This window comes from Chiloscyllium punctatum, chromosome 30 (assembly GCF_047496795.1).
Source record: "Chiloscyllium punctatum isolate Juve2018m chromosome 30, sChiPun1.3, whole genome shotgun sequence".
NCBI lineage: Eukaryota > Metazoa > Chordata > Chondrichthyes > Orectolobiformes > Hemiscylliidae > Chiloscyllium > Chiloscyllium punctatum.
Window position 1 is genome coordinate 26,540,389 of NC_092768.1, and position 18,229 is coordinate 26,558,617.

Consider the following 18,229-nt stretch of genomic DNA (forward strand, 5'->3'; position numbering starts at 1 on the left):
TAAATGTCTTCAAGGCAGAAATTGATAAATTTTTGATGTCACAAGGAACTAAGGGCTACGGGGAGAATGCGGGTAAGTGGAGTTGAAATGACCATCAGCCATGATTGACAGGCGGAGTGGACTCAATGGGCTGAATGGCCTTACTTCCACTCCTATGTCTTATGGTCTTACGGTCTAACTCGGTTTTCTCTCTGCATGCATAACTGGATGGGACACATGTGAGTGTGTAATAATACCGTGATGAATGCTGTGACTGGTTTCTGTGTTTATTCAGAAGTGATGTAGTAGCATTGCGGAGTGCAGAGGAGATTTACCTTGAAGTTGCCTGGGCTAGCGAGTTTTAATAGGAAGAGAGAATGGGCTGACCGAGTTTATTTTCGGGTTTATTTTCCTTAAAGCACAGAACATAATCGAGATAGAATCATAGAGATGTATAACACAGAAACGAACTCTTCGGTCCAACTCGTCCATGCCGACCAGATATACTAAATTAATCACATCCCATTTGCCAGCACTTGGCCCATATCCCTCTAAACCCTTCCTATTCATGTACCCATCCAGATGCTTTTTAAATGTTGCAATTGTACTCGCCTCCACCACTTCCTCTGGCAGTCCATTCCATACACGCACCACTCTCTGCATGAAAAAGTTGCCCCTTATGTCACTTTTAAATTTTCCCCTCTCACCCTAAACCTATGTCCTCTACTTCTGGAGTCTCCCACCCCAGGGAAAAGACCTTGTCTATTTACCCTATCTATGCCCCTCGTGATTTTATAAACCTCTATAAACTCACCCCTCAGCCTCCGACGCTCCAGGTAAAACACGTCCAGTCTATTCAGCCTCTTCCTATAGCTCAAACCCTCCAAACCTGGCAACATGCTTGTAAATCTTTTCTGAACCAGTTCAAGTTTCACAACGTCCTTCCATAGGGATAAGCAGGAAGAAACTTCTCCCCTTGATGGCGGGATCAATAACCAGTGAGCATAAATTTAAAGTAAGTGTTTAGAGAAGATGCGAGGAAGAACCTTTTCATCCAGCAGGGGGGTAGAAATCTGAATATGTGAGGGTGGTAGAGACAGAAACAGTCATAACAATTCGGAAGTTAGAAAATAGATGGGCCAAAGCACACAGGCTAGGCCCAAGTGCTGGAAAATGGAATTGGCTTTAGTTAGGCAGACATCTTTGACCAGCACAGACTGGATGAGCCGAAGGGCCTTTTCTGTGTTATAGAAATCTATGACCCAGCTGCAATATTGCATCCGAGTCTAGGCACTACGCTTCAGGAATTATTGGAAAACAATAGATTTATGGAAATGGTTCCGGGGGTGAGGAATTTTGGTCATGAAGATATATTAGAAAAGCTAGAACTGTTTACTTGGACTTCACCTGAGGAAAGAGCAGCGCTTTGAAAGCTTGCGGTTTCAAGTAAACCTATTGGACTATAATGTGGTGACTGTAACTTCTGACATGCAGGTCCTGGGACTCCTCCGTCGCCAAACCCTTACCACCCGACGCCTGGAGGAAGAACGCCTCATCTTCCGCCTTGGGACCCTCCAACCACACGGGATCGATGGGGAATTCACCAGTTTCCTCATTTTCCCCTCCCCCCACATTATCTCAGATCCAACCTTCCAACTGGGCGACGTCTTCTTGACCTGCCCTATCTATCCATCTTCCATCCTACCTATCCGCTCCGACCTAACACTTCCACCTCCACCTTCAGCTACCCATTGCAGTCTCGGCTACCTTTCCCCGAAACGTCGATCCTCCTGCTCCCGGATGCTGCCTGACCCGCACTGATCAACTCTGATCCCCAGCATCTGCAGTCCTCACTTTCTCCTAACTTCTGACTTTGTCCACCGCAGTCAAACCCCCGATACCTCCACGCCATGCTTTCTTGAGAGAAGCCAAGGCTGAGCGGAGAAGTGATTGAAGGATTTTAAAACAAGAGAGTAATGCTACTCGTGAAAGGGTGGGTTTTCACCAACGGGTGGCGAAAGTCTGACATCCCTATCCTGAGGATGTGGTGCGGGTCGGTTCAATCGAATCCTTCAAAGAGGTTTTGACTTTTATTTGAAAACTAACGATGCGCAGAATGAAGGAGAGAAAGCAGAGGGACGTCTCTGGAGATGTAGCGGTCATTGGGAGAGCCGGTGCAGTACTAAAGGGCCGTACGGTCTCATTCCGCACTGTAACAATTCCGTGACCTTCAGCAGGAAATTACAAAACTGGATGTTCCCGGCAGCACAGCATCAGCAACATTGAAACGGATAAACGGTTTCAAACCGAAGGGTCGAGTGTGTAAACATGGCTTCCAGACAGCAGGCCGAGAGTAGGACTGAAAAAATCATTTGTCCCATTTGTCTGGATTTCTTTACCGATCTCGTTCCACTGGAGTGTGGACACTACTTCTGCCTCACCTGTATCACCCAGAGTTGGGAAAACTCCTGCCCGGAATGTAGAGAGGTGTTCCCGGAAGGAAACCTCGGGGTAAACCGCACCTTGACGAATCTGGCCCGGGACGCTCGAAAGTTAAAGCTGGATCCGAAAAAGAGGGCAAATCGACTTCACTGTGAGGAACATCAGGAAGAGCTGAAACTGTTTTGTGAAACTGACAAGAAATTGATCTGTCTGATTTGTCGGGATTCGCGGGAGCACAAATCTCACAACTTTATGCCGGTCAATGAAGCTTTTGAAATCTACCAGGTAATGGAAATGACTTGACATCTGATTTTCCTAAATTACATTTTCCATGGTTTAAAATTTCATTCTGTCGTTTTACTGTCTCAAACCCAGGATCAGATGAAATCTTCTCTAAGTTCTCTCACAGAGAAGAAATCGGCGGTTCTAGAAAAGGAACTGGAACAGAAACGGAAGATTTCTCAAATTAGGGTGAGGTCTCCCTGTGCTGATTCTCTGGGATCTCGGTTAGTTTTGTTCCCTTTATCGCGGGACATTAATGAGGTTTCACATTTCATTTGGTAGGAACAGGCGAGCAGTCTGCAGACCCACATCACATCCGAGTTCACTAAAATGCACCAGATTCTCACTGAGAAAGAGCAGCGTTTACTCAGAGATCTCAGGGAAGAAGAGGAGAGGATTCTGGAACCAATGGAGAGAAACCGTCAAGAGATTCAGGAACATTTAAGTTCTATTGAGAAGGACATTTCAAAACTGCAGAAAGAAATAAGGCAAAAAGACGAGGTGGCATTTCTGATGGTGAGGTGCTTGAATGCTTGAGAAAGTGCTGGAGAAACTCATCAGGGCTGGCAGCATCTGTGAAAAGAAAACGGTGTTAGTGTTTGCAGTCCAATGTGTTTGCTCACTGAAACATCAGCCAGTTACAAAACAACTGACTTGTAACATTGCAATAAATGCAGCACTTAATTAAACAAAGAGAAGCAGGTTTTAACCCATTGACTTATCTTTACCAGGGTGGTTCTGCTGTTGGTTTAATTGATTCTCACACTGTCTACCTGTAACACCTCAGGATTGCATTGTGGTGATCTTAACCCTTAACTTTAGTGTTGCACAAGTTTAATATTGTTTAGGAGTTCACAATAATTTTATATCTTTTTCCTTTTTAAGTCTACACCCAATTCTATTTTGGAAAGTGCTGTGGGCATGTTTCCCCCATCGTGTCAGGCAGTACATTCCGATTACCAGCTCTAAAGAATAGGCCCATGACCTGAAACATTCATTTGGTTAACCTTTGCACACTTGTTGCCAGTACTGCTGAGTAATTACAGTATTATCTGTTTTGATTCATTGTTATTGTGAAAAGCAAATCTTAACAGTCCGATTTTGCCAATTCTCTGAAGTTCCCGCAGTTCCCCATATTCCTATCTAAAACACACATTTCTTTATTTGGTCATGGGATGTGGTTGTTTGGGCCAGCATTAATTTCTGATCCCTAAGTGCTCCGGAGAAGCTGATGTGAGCTGCCTTCTTGAGCCATGGCCGTCATTGGAGTGAAGGGCCACCTATATTATTCTTAGGAAGGAAGTTCCAGGACAAGCCCCAGTCACACAAAAACCAACGGCAGTATATTTTGAAGCCAGGGTGATGTGTGGCTTAGACAGGAATTCACAGATGGTGTTGTTTCTACGCATCTCCTGTCATTATCCTTTTACGTGGCAGATACCGTGGATTTGGAAGGTGGTACTGGAGGAAGCTTGGTGAGTTGTTTCAGTGTATCTTGTCGATGGTGCACACTGTTGTCTTGGGAAGAAATGAATGTTGAAGCTGGGTTGTCAATTAAGTTGGCTGATTTGTTCTGGATAATGTCAAGCTTGTTGAATGTTTTTGGAGCTGCTCTCATTCATCACATCTCGGACCTGTGCCTTGGATAGATAGTGGGGAGAAAGGAGACAAGTTATTCACCAGACAAGTTTTAGCCTCTGAACTGTTTTAAAGCATTATTGTTTATGTCTGATCCAGTTCAGTTTCTAGTCAATGGTAACACGCAGAATGTAGAAAGTGGGGAATTAAGCAATGATTGTAATGCCATAAAATGTCAAGGGCAATGGTTAGAATCTCTCTTGTTGAAGATGATCATTGTCTGGCATTTGTATGTCTCGAATGTTACTTGCCACTTTTTAACCTAAGCTTGAACCTCCTAAGCACCAGGTCTTGCTGTTTATGGATACAGACTGCTTTTGAAATCTGAGCAGTCATGAATGGTGCCGAACATTGTGAACAACTGCACTTCTGACCTTAGGATGGAGGGCAGATCATTGACAAAACAACTAAAGTTGGTTGAATCTAGGACACGACTTTAAGAATTTCAGGGCTCTTGTGCCACAGTGGTAGAGACACTGTCTCTGACCCAGGAGTCAAAAAGCACAGCAGGTCAGGCAGAGAATCAGGAGAGGTGACCCTTGGGTATAAGCCCTTCATCAGGAATGCCAGGAGGCCAGTGTTCAAGACCCACATGCCCCAGAGGTGTGTAATAACATCTCTGAACAAGTTGATTCGGAAAATATCTACCCTGAAGAACTCTTGGTGTCCTGGGCTCAGATGATTAAGTCCACAACCACAATGTAGTTCCTTTGTCCTAGGTGTGACTCCGATATGTTCTTTGCTTCCCATTGACTCGAGCATTTCTCGGCATTCTTGAAGATATACACAGACAAATGTTGCCTTGATGTGAAGTGTAGTCAGTTTCAGCTCACCTTTTCAATATTAAAAAAAAAACTGATCCTTGTCAGCTCACTTCACCAGCCAATGTCTTTCATGAGTCTGTTACTATCTTCCTCACTGTTGGTGATTTATTTCTTTCAGGAGGAAGCTAACCAGAAGATAAGGTAGGACATGCTTTTCTCCCCCTGAAACTCTGAACATTTTTGAAGAGTCAAATGGAAAGTGTTAAATAACAGAGTGGACACTTAGCAATTTGAGTACAAAGAATAAGTGATTCAATTACTACAAGTGCTCAAAGGCTCTCCCAGTTACAAATAGTCAGGACTTTTACACTTAAAATACAGTTACACACCCTATTTTGAATGGACAGCGCAACTCTCCCTAGCCTTTGTAAATGTCATATATTCTAACTGTTAATTCAAAGTTTAAACCTAGTTGTTCAGCCTCCGAACAGTCTTAAAACAAAACTACAGCCTTACTACAGTAAACAAAATAAACTTATACAAAGCTCGGTATACGTTTCCCGGAGGTCATAAAAGGTTAACTATTTTCCCATTGCATTCTATTGTAGTCTAAATGCCTAACAGACCTGATGAAGGAACAGCGTTCCGAAAGCTAGTAGAGTCATTGAGAAGTACAACACAGAAACAGACCCTTTTGTCCAACTCCTCCATGCCAACCAGATATCCTAACCTCATCTAGCCCAATTTGCCAGCACTTGGCCTATATCCCTGTCAACCCTGCTTACTCATATAGCCATCCAGATGCCTTTTAAATGTTGTAACTGTACAAGCAATAATGCACAGGTCAACAAATAATTCACAGCAAGAGAAGCTCTTCTCTTAGGCAATAATGTGTTTTTTTTAATTGAATCTCAATAATGATATAAAAGTTATTTTAGTTCTTAAGCAGAGTCCCTGGTTCTCTACTTGAGGCTCTGTGACCCGGCAGAGCTCACTGTAGTTTGAACATTTACTCTTTCAGAACCATTAGTTTACTCAATAAAGTAACAGAATTCAGGGATCATCGACTAATGAAATGTGAAAACACAGGGGTGGGAGTGCTCTGTTAATGATTGAACAGGCTGTGTGAAGTTTTGCACTTTGCATGGAAGATTGTGAAGGAGCAAAACAAACTGGAATCACAATTTCCCTTCCAGGCACAATAATACGCTCTGAAAATGTGTTGCTGGAAAAGTGCAGCAGGTCAGGCAGCATCCAAGGAGCAGGAGAATCAGCATTTTGGGCATGAGCCCGAAGAAGGGCTCATGCTCGAAACGTCGATTCTCCTGCTCCTTGGATGCTGCCTGACCTGCTGCGCTTTTCCAGCAACACATTTTCAGCTCTGATCTCCAGCATCTGCAGTCCTCACTTTTTCCACAATGACTCACTCCCCAACACACACAGTACCAGACACACCCACACAATCACAAAACGTCAGATTGTAATTAGAGCACAATGGAGGTTTGTGGAGAAAATTAAATTTGAGGAATTTGGAACAACTCAAATGACATAGGCAAGGTTATAGCAACTAACTGCCTGCAGGTTTATAGACTCTCTACAGCAAACCATTCGGCCCCTCCGAGGGGCATCTCATCCCTGACTCTTATGCTTCCAAGGGGTAATCCACCTGGCCTACATGCCTTTAGGTACTTCAAAATAACCCCGTTGGTCTATAACCTGGTGTTGATTTTTAACTTTGTCCACTCCAGTCCAACACTGGCACCTCCTCATCGAGTCTAATTAGCTATACCTAAATGGCACGTAATGTCCTCACTGATCAGAAGGTGCAAACCAAACCGCTGACTTCAGGATGTTTGACTGAGATTTATCCTAGTCATGTATGCTGGATCATCATTGAAGGTATGTCAACTGTACCAACCGGTTTTCAAGGTCATTGTGAAACTATGTGCAGGGCTCATGTTACCGTTGTGAGTGCTGATAGCACACAGACATGCAGACTCTGCTCCCCACATAAGTAGTAAACACATTACCTGAGGAAAACTCTCCTCAATACTTTCTCACCTGGGAGAGGGGGAAATGGTGGCTCCTTGTCCACCTGTGATTGTGTGTGCATGCTGTCCCTTTCAGTGATTTTCAAAAAATCTATTTGAAGTCTTTATGTCCTTGTTAGCCTTTATAATGCTAAGACTATTCTTGACTTTTATTTCATTGCATCCTTCAAGTCATGCAAAATATAAGTGATGAAAGTATTTATGGTCAATTTACAATGTTACCATTTTAATACTTGCAGGCTTGGTGAAGAACAACGAATAATGAAAATAGAGGATGGCATATTGTTGACTGGAAAGTTCAAAGGGCCTGTACAGTACACAGCGTGGAGAGAAATGATAAACATCATCAATCCAGGTAAAATTCATTTTAAATTACCTGAATTAATAAACTATCTGAGAGAAGGATAATCAGGTTCCATGCCCTTGGATTAACTAGTCATTGAAGCCAGGTAGAATTAAATGCAGCATCCTGTTTGTCCCGTCACATACTTGCACTCAGCCCTTCTCTCCTACAACCCAATGGTAGATCAGGAATTGAGCAGCACTCAGTTAGATATTTCATTTCTACTGAATGAAATGGGACTCAGTGGGGCGGTGGGATTACAATCAAGGACCCAGGAAAAGGATGGCAGGAAAAGCCATTAAAAGCCTATCTTCTGAACCACCTATCCTTGTCTTTCCCTCTCCAAATGCCCCACTTTCCCAGACCCCCAATGGTGACCCTTTTTTTACATTTCCTGTACCTGGATTACCAGCAGTGGCCACTACTCCCGGTGGTGTTCTCAGCAGCACTCCGGCAAAGGGCAACAGTGGAGTACAGTGTAATGGTAATGTAACTGGATTAACAATCTAGACACGCAGATTGCAATGAAAGGAGTACAGGTGCAGATTTCCCCAATGATATAAGTTCAATTTATTAAAGAAGAGCATGTGGGGAAAGAACTGGAGGGGGACAGGTTATGGAAAGAGAGAAGGAAGATGTGAAGTACTTGCTCAGCACTTTGAGGGGATAGGGGCGGTTTGTTCTCTGCTATTGATTTCGTGGGCCACCTGACATTGCCATGGAAAGAAATTTAAACCAGAGGCAGCTTCCATTGCCAATGAAATATGCAGTTCACATTTCTCACCAGTTAAAAAACAGTTCCAAAAACAGAAATTGCTGGAAAAGCTCAGCAGGTCTGGCAGCACCCGTGGAGAAAAAAAAAGAGTAAATGTTTTGGGTCCACTGAGCTTCCTCAGAACTGATGGCAGCTAAGAAATAGACTGTCTTTATGCAGCAGATAGGGTGAAGTGAGGGAATAAGGAGTAAATGGGAGGTTGAGATGGATCCCAAGGGGAAGGAATAACAGTTGGACAGACAAACAAGTGGATGATGGATTAGTGGTGCTGGAAGAACACAACAGTTCAGGCAGCATCCGAAGGAGCAGTAAAATCGACATTACGGGCAAAAGCCCTTCATCAGGAATAAAGGCAGAGAGCCTGAAGTGTGGAGAGATAAGCTAGAGGAGGGTGCTGGTGGGGAGAGAGTCGCATAGAGTACAATAGGTGAATGGGGGTGGGGATGAAGGTGATAGGTCGGGGAGGATGGTGGGAGAAGGTAGCAAAGAGTACAATGGGTGGATGGGTGTGGGATGAAGGTGATAGATCAGAGAGGAGGGTGGAGTGGATAGGTGGAAAGGAAGATAGGCAGGTAGGACAGGTCATGGGGACAGTGCCGGGCTGGAAGTTTGGAATTAGGGTGAGGTGGGGGAAGGGGAAATGAGGAAACTGTTGAAGTCCACATTGATGCCCTGGGGTTGAAGTGTTCAGAAGCAGAAGATGAGGCATTCTTCCTCCAGGCGTCTGGTGGTGAGGGAACGGCGGTGAAGGAGACCCAGGACCTCCATGTCCTTGGCAGAGTGGGAGGGGGAGTTGAAATGTTGGGCCACAGGGCAGTGTGGTTGATTGGTGTGGGTGTCCCGGAGATGTTCCCTAAAGTGCTCTGCTAGGACGTGTCCAGTCTCCCCAATGTAGAGGAGACCGCATTGGGAACAACAGATACAATAAATGATATTAGTGGATGTGCAAGTAAAACTTTCCAGCATCTGCAGTCATTGTTTTCACCTAAAGGAGTGGATGACAATTACCTTGGAGAATGAAAAGCTCCTAATAAAGATTGTTAGTGGTTCTGTAATACAGCAGACAATGTAATCGCAAGGCCTGGTGTTGGAGGTTGTGTAAGGAGAAGATGCCTCAAGCCCTAAAAGTGTTGACATTGTTTCCAGAAGGCTGTAGAGTTCCCAAGCAGAAAATGAGGTGCTGTTCTTCGAGCTTGCACTGACCTTCACTGGAGCATTGCAGCAAGGCTCAGACAGACATGTTGGCCAGGGAACAAAGTAATGTGTTGAAGTAGTAGGAAACTGGAAGCTGAGGGTCTTCTTTGCAGATAGAACGTAGATGTTTTCCAAAGAGTTCACCCAGTCTATACTTTGTTTCCCTATGTTGAAGGGACCATAACTCATGGTTAACCACTAACAGTCCTCATTAGTAGTTATTCATTCTCCTAGGTTAATTGTTATCCACTCCTTTGTCTGTCCAACTGTCCTTCTCTTTCCTTGGGCTCTATGTCCACCTGTTATTTACTCCTTACCCTCTTTCCCACCCTGTCTTCAGCATATAAACCATATTTATCTGAGCTACCATCCGTTCTGAGGAGGGACATTGGACCTGAAACGTTAACTCTGATTTCTCTCCACAAATGCTGTCACACCTGCTGTGTTTTACAGCAATTTCTGTTTTTGTTTCTGATTTCCAATATCCACGTTTCCATTTTGATCCATATTTGCTTTCCTACTCACACCTCAATTTCTGGGCTCCCTCTCCTCTTCCCTTCCCGCGCTATAGTACCCATTACTGTTCCTTCATTCTGTCTCTCAAGTCTTCTCGCTCCTTGTCTGCACAAGCTCACCACCCCCTCCTCCTCCATTCTCTCCACACCATGCTCTCAAATTCTTGCCCCCACAAACAAATTTCCCTCCCCTTTCCAACGGTCAGTCTTCACTCAAGCACCACTATTGTACTACCACTTGTCACCTCCCTCTCTATTTACCTGTTTCTCACCACCTCTCTTCCTCGCCATGCCCTTTTCATCACTTCCCGCTCCCCTCACGCTTCCATTTCTTCATTTCTCACTGTTTCTTTCTCTCTCTCTTTCTCCTCACCCTTTTCCTCCCTCCGTTCTTCAGCCCTTCCTCTCCTTTTGGCCATGATTTGGAGACGCGGGTGTTGGACTGGGGTGTACAAAGTTAAAAATCACACAACACCAGGTTATAGTTCAACAGGTTTAATTGGAAGCACACTAGTTTTCGGAGCGACGCTCCTTCATCAGGTGATGTCTCCTTTTGGCAACCGTGTTGCCTTCCTCCACTTATTCTCCAGTCTCCCCTTTCCCAGCGATCGTACCTCCACATTCTGTGCTTCTGTATACATTATTCCCTCTCCCCATGCAGTCCCAACCCATGCAGTGCCTCTCCCTCACTAACTGCATTGTTTCAATTTCCCCCAGCTCCAGCGTCTCTGACTCTGGATCCGAACACAGCGCACCCACAGCTCATCCTGTCTGAGGACCGGACCAGCGTGAAACATGGAGACAAATGGCAGCTGCTGCCTGACTCCTCGGAGAGATTTGATCCTTGCCCCTTTGTACTGGGATCAGAGGGATTCAAATCAGGGAGACATTACTGGGAGGTGGAGGTCGCGAACAAGACCGAGTGGAGAGTGGGAGTCGCCCGAGAGTCTGTGGACAGGAAAGGGGACATAGACCCAAAACCTGACACCGGTTACTGGATTTTGAGGCTGGTTGCTGGAAGTGTTTATTTTGCAGCCACATCTCCTTCACGGACCCCCCTCTCCCTGAGTGAGAATCCCCGGAAGATCGGGGTTTTCCTGGACTATGAGGATGGACAGGTATCATTTTACAATGCAGACACCATGTCCCATCTCTACACTTTCACCCACACTTTCACTGAGAGGCTCTTTCCCTTCTTCCACCCAGGAGGGAATGATGATGGGAAAAACTCCGCCCCGCTGACAATCTCCGGGATTAAAGGGCACTGACATGGGGGTCGGTCTCTGGTGGAGAGAGAGAAACCAGGTTAACATTTTGGGAAGAAACCCCGTATCAAAACGGGAACCGAAAGATCAGCAAAAAAGCTCTGTAGGGTTGGGGGAAAGAAGGAGGGAGAGAGAAGAAACAAATAGACGATTAGTCGTACAGAGAGAATTAGGAGCTAGAAGTCACTGTGAGCTCCGGGGACCTTCCTGCGTGTAATATTGTTCCACACGGTGGCGCTACACGATGGTGTTTGAGGTGAATTGGTCAGTGGTTCTCAGGATGGGTTCAGCGTTTTTAAGGAGGCACCAACTAATTTCATTACACTGTCAGTCGAAACTTTGCGGGTCAGATGGTGTTTCCTTGAATGTTTTTCCTGGTTGGTGACAGAAGGAGAGACGCTCAAGGCCCGGAGCGGGGAGTAACAACCTTGTTAAAAAAAAAACTCAGAGCTTGATCTGCATGAGTATCCGTCAATATTTCCCTTAAATCTCCTGAACACTTGTCCTTCCTATCGGTGATGGATATTCCCGCTGTTATGTTTTTTAACAGTAAATCTCGGACGACTTTGGGTAGGAACGAACCTGAGAGGAGTTGGCAGATTAGCTGTGATCCCTCCCATTTATCTCACCTGATGAAGGGCTTTTGCCCGAAACGTCGATTCTCCAGCTCCTCCGATGCTGCCTCACCTGCTGCGCTTCTCCAGCACCACACTCTAGACTCTAATCTCCAGCATCTGCAGTCTCACATTCGCCGAGATTAGCTGTGATGCTCAACTGTGAGCAAGGCTGGCCTGGAATTTAGTATGGGAACAGGCCCTTCAGCCCAGCAACCATCCACCGACCCGCCGAAGAGTAACCCACCCAGTCCCATTCCCTTATTTTTCTACATTTCCCCTGAACGACGCACCTAATACCAATCCACCAAACCTGCACATCTTTGGATTGGTGGAGGAAACCGGAACACCCGGAGGAAACCCATGCAGACAGGGGGACAATGTGCAAACTCCACACAGACAGTTGCCCGAGGCTGGAATTGAACCTGGTTTCTGATGCTGTGAGGCTGCAGTGCTAACCACTAAGCCACTGTATCGCCCCTGTAGATTAGATTCCCTACAGTGTGGAAACAAGCCCTTCCGCCCACCAAGTCCACACCGACCCTCCGAAGAGCAACCCACCCATCATTTTATAACAATCTCCAATAGAGCACAGAACAAAACAGTGTATTTTTTTCCAGTTGCGTCTGTGCTGTCCGTCTAAAATCTACGGTGCTACACTTTACAAAATATTTTATGGAAGTGCACGTAAACCACTTTATCTCAATCACTGCGTTGTTATCTCATGTCAAAAACTGAAAGAACATGATTTTCCCTTAAGAAAGCTGTGATAACTTTCCTTAATTACCCCACATTTCATAGAATCATACAATCGCTACAGTGTGGAAACAGGTCCTTCGGCCCAACAAGTCCACACTGACCCTCCAAAGGGTATCCCACCAAATCCATTCCCCATTACTTTCCATTTACCCCTGACTAATGCATATCCTGGAAAGTATGGGCAATTTAGTATGGCAAAACCATTGAATATGTCCCAACTTTTGTTCCTAAGTTTCCCCATCTCTGAAAATAAACTGACCGGATTGTAATATCGCCACACCCTCTTGTTTGGACGTGTGTTAAATGTGCAGATTTTCAGTCCTCTTTCATTAGTCCTGAATCCAAATGTAATTTGAAAATTTGCCAGCGTCTCCACAGTTTTGACTAACTTTACTCCATATCCTTGAAAGCATCTCATCTGTTTCACTTTAGTTATAGATAATCTATCTCTGACTTCTTCCTTATCAATTTTCTTAAAAAACCTATATTTTCCTTTTTTAATTCAAGCTCTATGTCATTCATCATCTAGGAGCTCTACATTCGTTTGACTTGTTTTCTCATTTCAGTGAAATGTATGTAACAGTACCTGAAATCAAAATTCTTTTTATTAGTGCAGCTTATTGTTCAGCTACAGTTTTGCCTGTCAATCTTTGAATACAATTGATCTGGACCAGATATGTTCTTGAACCATTAATTATGGTTTTCCCCCACTTAAATACTCTTGCTCTAGATTATTTTTGCCGTTTTCCATAGCCAACCTAAACATTAGGAAATGATTATTGATCACTATTCACACATAATCCATTTAGGCTAACTCATTCCCCCAAACAAGGCCCAGCAGTGTCTCATTATTCAATTCACTGGAAATGTACTACTGCAGATAATTCTACTGAACACATTCTAAAAATGCTTAGCTGTCTGTTCTTTACACACGACTAACGTGGTCCATTTTTAGTAATTAGAGTCCTCCATTCAATATATTCTTTTATTTGTGCACTGCAATTCACTGACAAACATGTTTAACTACCTTTTGGTGGCCCATGGACCACGATGAGTAAAGCAATTGCACCATTTTTGTATTTTAGCTTGGGCAAAATAAGTTCCCTAACTGGTGGCCATGGGTTTGAATTTACATAACTGGATTGTTATTTTAGCCTCTGGATTATTAAAGCAGAAATATAATTACATTGTGCTGAAAAGGCCAGAATCAGGTCCACACAAATAATTCTCTAATAAGAGTCATAGAGTCATAGAGATGTACAGCATGGAAACAAACCCTTCGGTCCGACCCGTCCATGCCGATCAGATATCCCAACTCAATCTAGTCCCACTTACCAGCACCCAACCCATATCCCTCCAAAACCTTCCTATTCAGATACCCATCCAAATGCCTCTTAAATGTTGCAATTGTGCCAGCCTCCACCACTTCCTCTGGCAACTCATTCCATACACGTACCACCCTCTGTGTGAAAAAGCTGCCCCTTAGGTCCCTTTTATATCTTTGCCCTCTCACCCTAAACCTAAGCCCTCTAGTTCTGGATTCCCTTACCCCGGGGAAAAGACTTTGTCTATTTATCGTATTCATGCCCCTCATAATTTTGTAAACCTCTATAAGGTCACCCCTCAGCCTCTGGCACTCCAGGGAAAACAGCCCCAGCCTGTTCTGCCTCTCCCCATAGCTCAAATCCTCCAACCCTGGCAACATCCTTGTAAATCTATTCTGAACACTTTCAAGTTTCACAACATTTTTCTGATAGGAAGGAGACCAGAATTGCACGCAATATTCCAACAGTGACCTAACCAATGTCCTGTACAGCCGCACATGACATCGCAAATCCTGTACTCAATACTCTGACCAATAAAAGAAAGCATACCAAACGCTTTCTTCACTATCCTATCTACCTGCGATTCCACTTTCAAGGAGCTATGAATCTGCACTCCAAGGTCTCTTTGTTCACCAACACTCCCTAGGACCTTACCATTAAGTGTATAAGTCCTGCGAAGATTTGCTTTCCCAAAATGCAGCACCTCACATTTATCTGAATTAAACTCCATCTGGCACTTCTCAGACCGTTGGCCCATCTGGTCCAGATCTTGTTGTAATCTGAGGTAACCTTCTTCGCTGTCCACTACACCTCCAATTTTGGTGTCATCTGCAAACTTACTAACTGTACCTCTTATGCTTGCATCCAAATCATTTATGTAAATGACAAAAAGTAGAGGACCCAGGCACCGATCCTTGTGGCACTCCACTGGTCAGAGGCCTCCAGTCTGAAAAACAACTCTCCACCACCACCCTCTGTCTTATACCTTTGAGCCAGTTCGGTATCCAAATGGCTAGTTCTCCCTGTATTCCGTGAGACCTAACCTTGCTAATCAGTCTCCCATGGGGAACCCTGTCGAACACCTTACTGAAGTCCATATAGCTCACATCTACTGCTCTGCCCTCGTCAATCCTCTTTGTAACTTCTTCAAAAAACTGAATCAAGTTTGTGAGACATGATTTTCCACCCACAAAGCCACGTTGACTATCCCTAATAAGTCCTTGCCTTTCCAAATATATGTACATCCTGTAATTCAGGATTCCAACCAACAAGTTGCCCAGCACCAACATCAGTCTCACTGGTCTATAGTTTCCTGGCTTCTCCTTACTACCTTTCTTAAAGAGTGGCACCATGTTAACCAACCTCCAATCTTCTGGCACCTCATGTGTGACTATTGATGATACAAATATCTCAGCAAGATGCCCAGCAATCACTTCTCTAGCTTCCCACAGAGTTCTAGGGTACACCTGGTCAGGCCCTGGGGATCTATCCACTTTTATGCGTTTCAAGACATCCAGCACTTCCTCCTCTGTAATCTGGAAATTTTGCAAGATATCACCATCTATTTCCCTACTTTCTATATCTTCCATATCCTTTTCCATAGTTAATACTGATGCAAAATACTCATTTAGTATCTGCTCCCTCTCCTGCTGCTCCACACAAAGATGCCTTGCTGATCTTTGAGGGGCCCTATTCTCTCCCTCGTTACCCTTTGGTCCTTAATGTATTTGTAAAAACCTTTTGGATTCTCCTTAATTCTATTTGCCAAAGCTATCTCATGTCCCCTTTTTGCCCTCCGGATTTCTCTGTTAAGTATACTCCTAATGCCTTTATACTCTTCTAAAGATTCACTCGATCTATCCTGTCTATACCTTACACATGCTTTCTTCTTCTTCTTAATCAAACACTTTATTTCTTTAGTCATCCAGCATTCCCTATCCTTTCCTTTCCCACCCAACAGGAATATACTTTCTCTGGAATCTTGTTATCTCATTTTTGAAGGCTTCCCATTTTCCAGCCGTCCCTTTACCCCCAATCAGCTTTTGAAAGTTCTTGCCTAATACCGTCAACATTGGCCTTTCTCCAATTTAGAACTTCAACTTTTAGATCTGGTCTATCCTTTTCCATCATTATTTTAAATCTAATAGAATTATGGTCACTGGCCCGAAAGTGCTCCCCCACTGACCCCTAGGTCACCTGCCTGGCCTTATTTCCAAAGAGTAGAGCAAAGTTTGCACCTTCTCTAGTAGGTACATCCACATACTAATCAGAAAATGTTCTTGTACACACTTTACAAATTCCTCTCCATCTAAATCCTTAACACTATGGCAGCTCCAGTCTATGTTTGGAAAGTTAAAATCCCTTTTCATAACCTTTGAAATTATCCCATTGATCCTATGGGTAGAAAGACCATTTACATAAGATCAATGTGAATATTTCAAAGGCGATCTAAAAGCCTCCATGAAAGAAAGGACAGCCATTGAAAAAAAACAGATGGCAGCTGCTGAAGAGGACAATCTTACTGCCAAACTTATTAGCCAATGATCAATGTCTTCAATGTGGAAAAGGCTATGATAGGCCTGAGATTTACTTAGATGGGAGACACTGTGTTTGTTTCACGTTTAATAAGAGTGAAAAACAGACAAGGCATAATGTTCAACATAGCAGAGGCTACGATTTTTGTTTGTAATCTTTCCTGGATGTGGGAGTTGCTGGCAAGGCCAGCATTTGTTGCTTATCTTTGACTGTCCTTGTACTGAATGTTTTGCTAAACCAGTTCAGCAGGCAGTAAAGTGACAACCACATTTCTGTGTCTGAGGTCATGTGTGGGTCAGACAGATTTCAACACTAAAGGACATTAGTGAAGCAAATGGGTTTTTAAAAATATAACTGACAATAATTACATGATCAACATTGCTAAGATTATTGAGGTCATACAACATCAACATTGCATCCATAATGTAATAAAAGTTTCTTAAGAAATGTGTAATCATCTAGAAAAGAATAATTTCATTAGGGATAGTCAGCATGGTTTTGTGAAGGGCAGGTCGTGCCTCACAAACCTTATGGAGTTCTTTGAGAAGGTGACCAAACAGGTAGATGAGAGTAAACCGGTTGATATGGTGTATATGGATTTCAGCAAGGTGTTTGATAAGGTTCCCCACAGTAGGCTATTTTACAAAATGTGGAGGAATGGATTGTGGGAGATATAGCAGTTTGAATCAGTAATTGGCTTGCTGAAAGAAGACAGAGGGTGGTGGTTGATGGGAAATGTTCATCCTGCAGTCCAGTTACCAGTGGTGTACCGCAAGGGTCGGTGTTGGGACCACTGCTAACCTGGATGAGGGCATAGAAGGGTGGGTTAGTAAATTTGCAGATGACACTAAGGTTGGTGGAGTTGTGGATAGTAACGAAGGATGGTGTAGGTTACAGCTGCGGAGCTGAGCTGAGAGGTGGCAAATTGTGTTTAATGTGGACAATTGTGAGGTGATTCATTTTGATTGGAGTAACCGGAATGCAAAGTATTAGGCTAATAGTAAGATTCTTGGTAGTGTAGCTGAGCAGAGAGATTTCAGTGTCCAGGTACACAGATCCTTGAAAGTTGCCACCCAGGTTGACAGGGTTGTTAAGAAGGCATACAGCTTTTATTAATAGAGGGATCAAGTTCCAGAACCATGAGGTTATGCTACAGCTGTACAAAACTGTGGTGCGGCCGCACTTGGACTATTGTATACAGTTCTGGTCATCGCATTATAAAAAGGATGTGGAAGCTTTGGAAAGGGTGCAGAGGAGATTTACTGGGATGTTGCCTGGTATGGAGGTAAGGTCTTACGAGGAAAGGCTGAGGGACTTGAGGCTGTTTTCATTAGAGAGAAGACGTTTGAGAGGTGACTTAATAGAGACATATAAGATAATCAGAGGGTTAGGTAGGGTGGACAGGGAGAGCCTTTTTCCAAGTATGGTGACAGCGAGCACGAGGGGGCATAGCTTTAAATTGAGGGGTGATAGATATAGGACAGATATCAGAAGTAGTATCCTTACTCAGAGAGTAGTAAGGGTATGGAATGCTTTGCCTGCAACGTAGTAGATTCGCCAACTTTAAGTACATTTAAGTCGTCATTGGACAAGCATATGGACGTACATGGAATAGTGTAGGTTAGATGGGCTTCAGATTGGTATGACAGTTCGGCGCCACATCGAGGGCTGAAGGGCCTGTACTGCGCTGTAATATTCTATGTTCTATGTTAATCAATTAATAATTTTCATGGAGCCAACGAAAAAAA

The 18,229-nt window shown here is 44.0% G+C and overlaps 2 protein-coding genes across 2 annotated transcripts in view; one reads left to right on the top strand and one right to left on the bottom strand.

The window, feature by feature from the left end:
• Positions 1-18,229, bottom strand: part of LOC140455314 (zinc-binding protein A33-like) — a 147,149-nt gene that overhangs the window by 16,455 nt on the left and 112,465 nt on the right. The gene's annotated exons all lie outside the window — the stretch shown is intronic.
• Positions 1,399-13,034, top strand: LOC140455326 (zinc-binding protein A33-like). Its single transcript, XM_072550103.1, has 6 exons — positions 1,399-2,706; positions 2,797-2,892; positions 2,986-3,219; positions 5,284-5,306; positions 7,396-7,511; positions 10,701-13,034. The coding sequence occupies exons 1-6, from the start codon at positions 2,308-2,310 to the stop codon at positions 11,249-11,251; spliced, it is 1,419 nt and encodes a 472-aa protein (XP_072406204.1). The 5' UTR covers positions 1,399-2,307; the 3' UTR covers positions 11,252-13,034.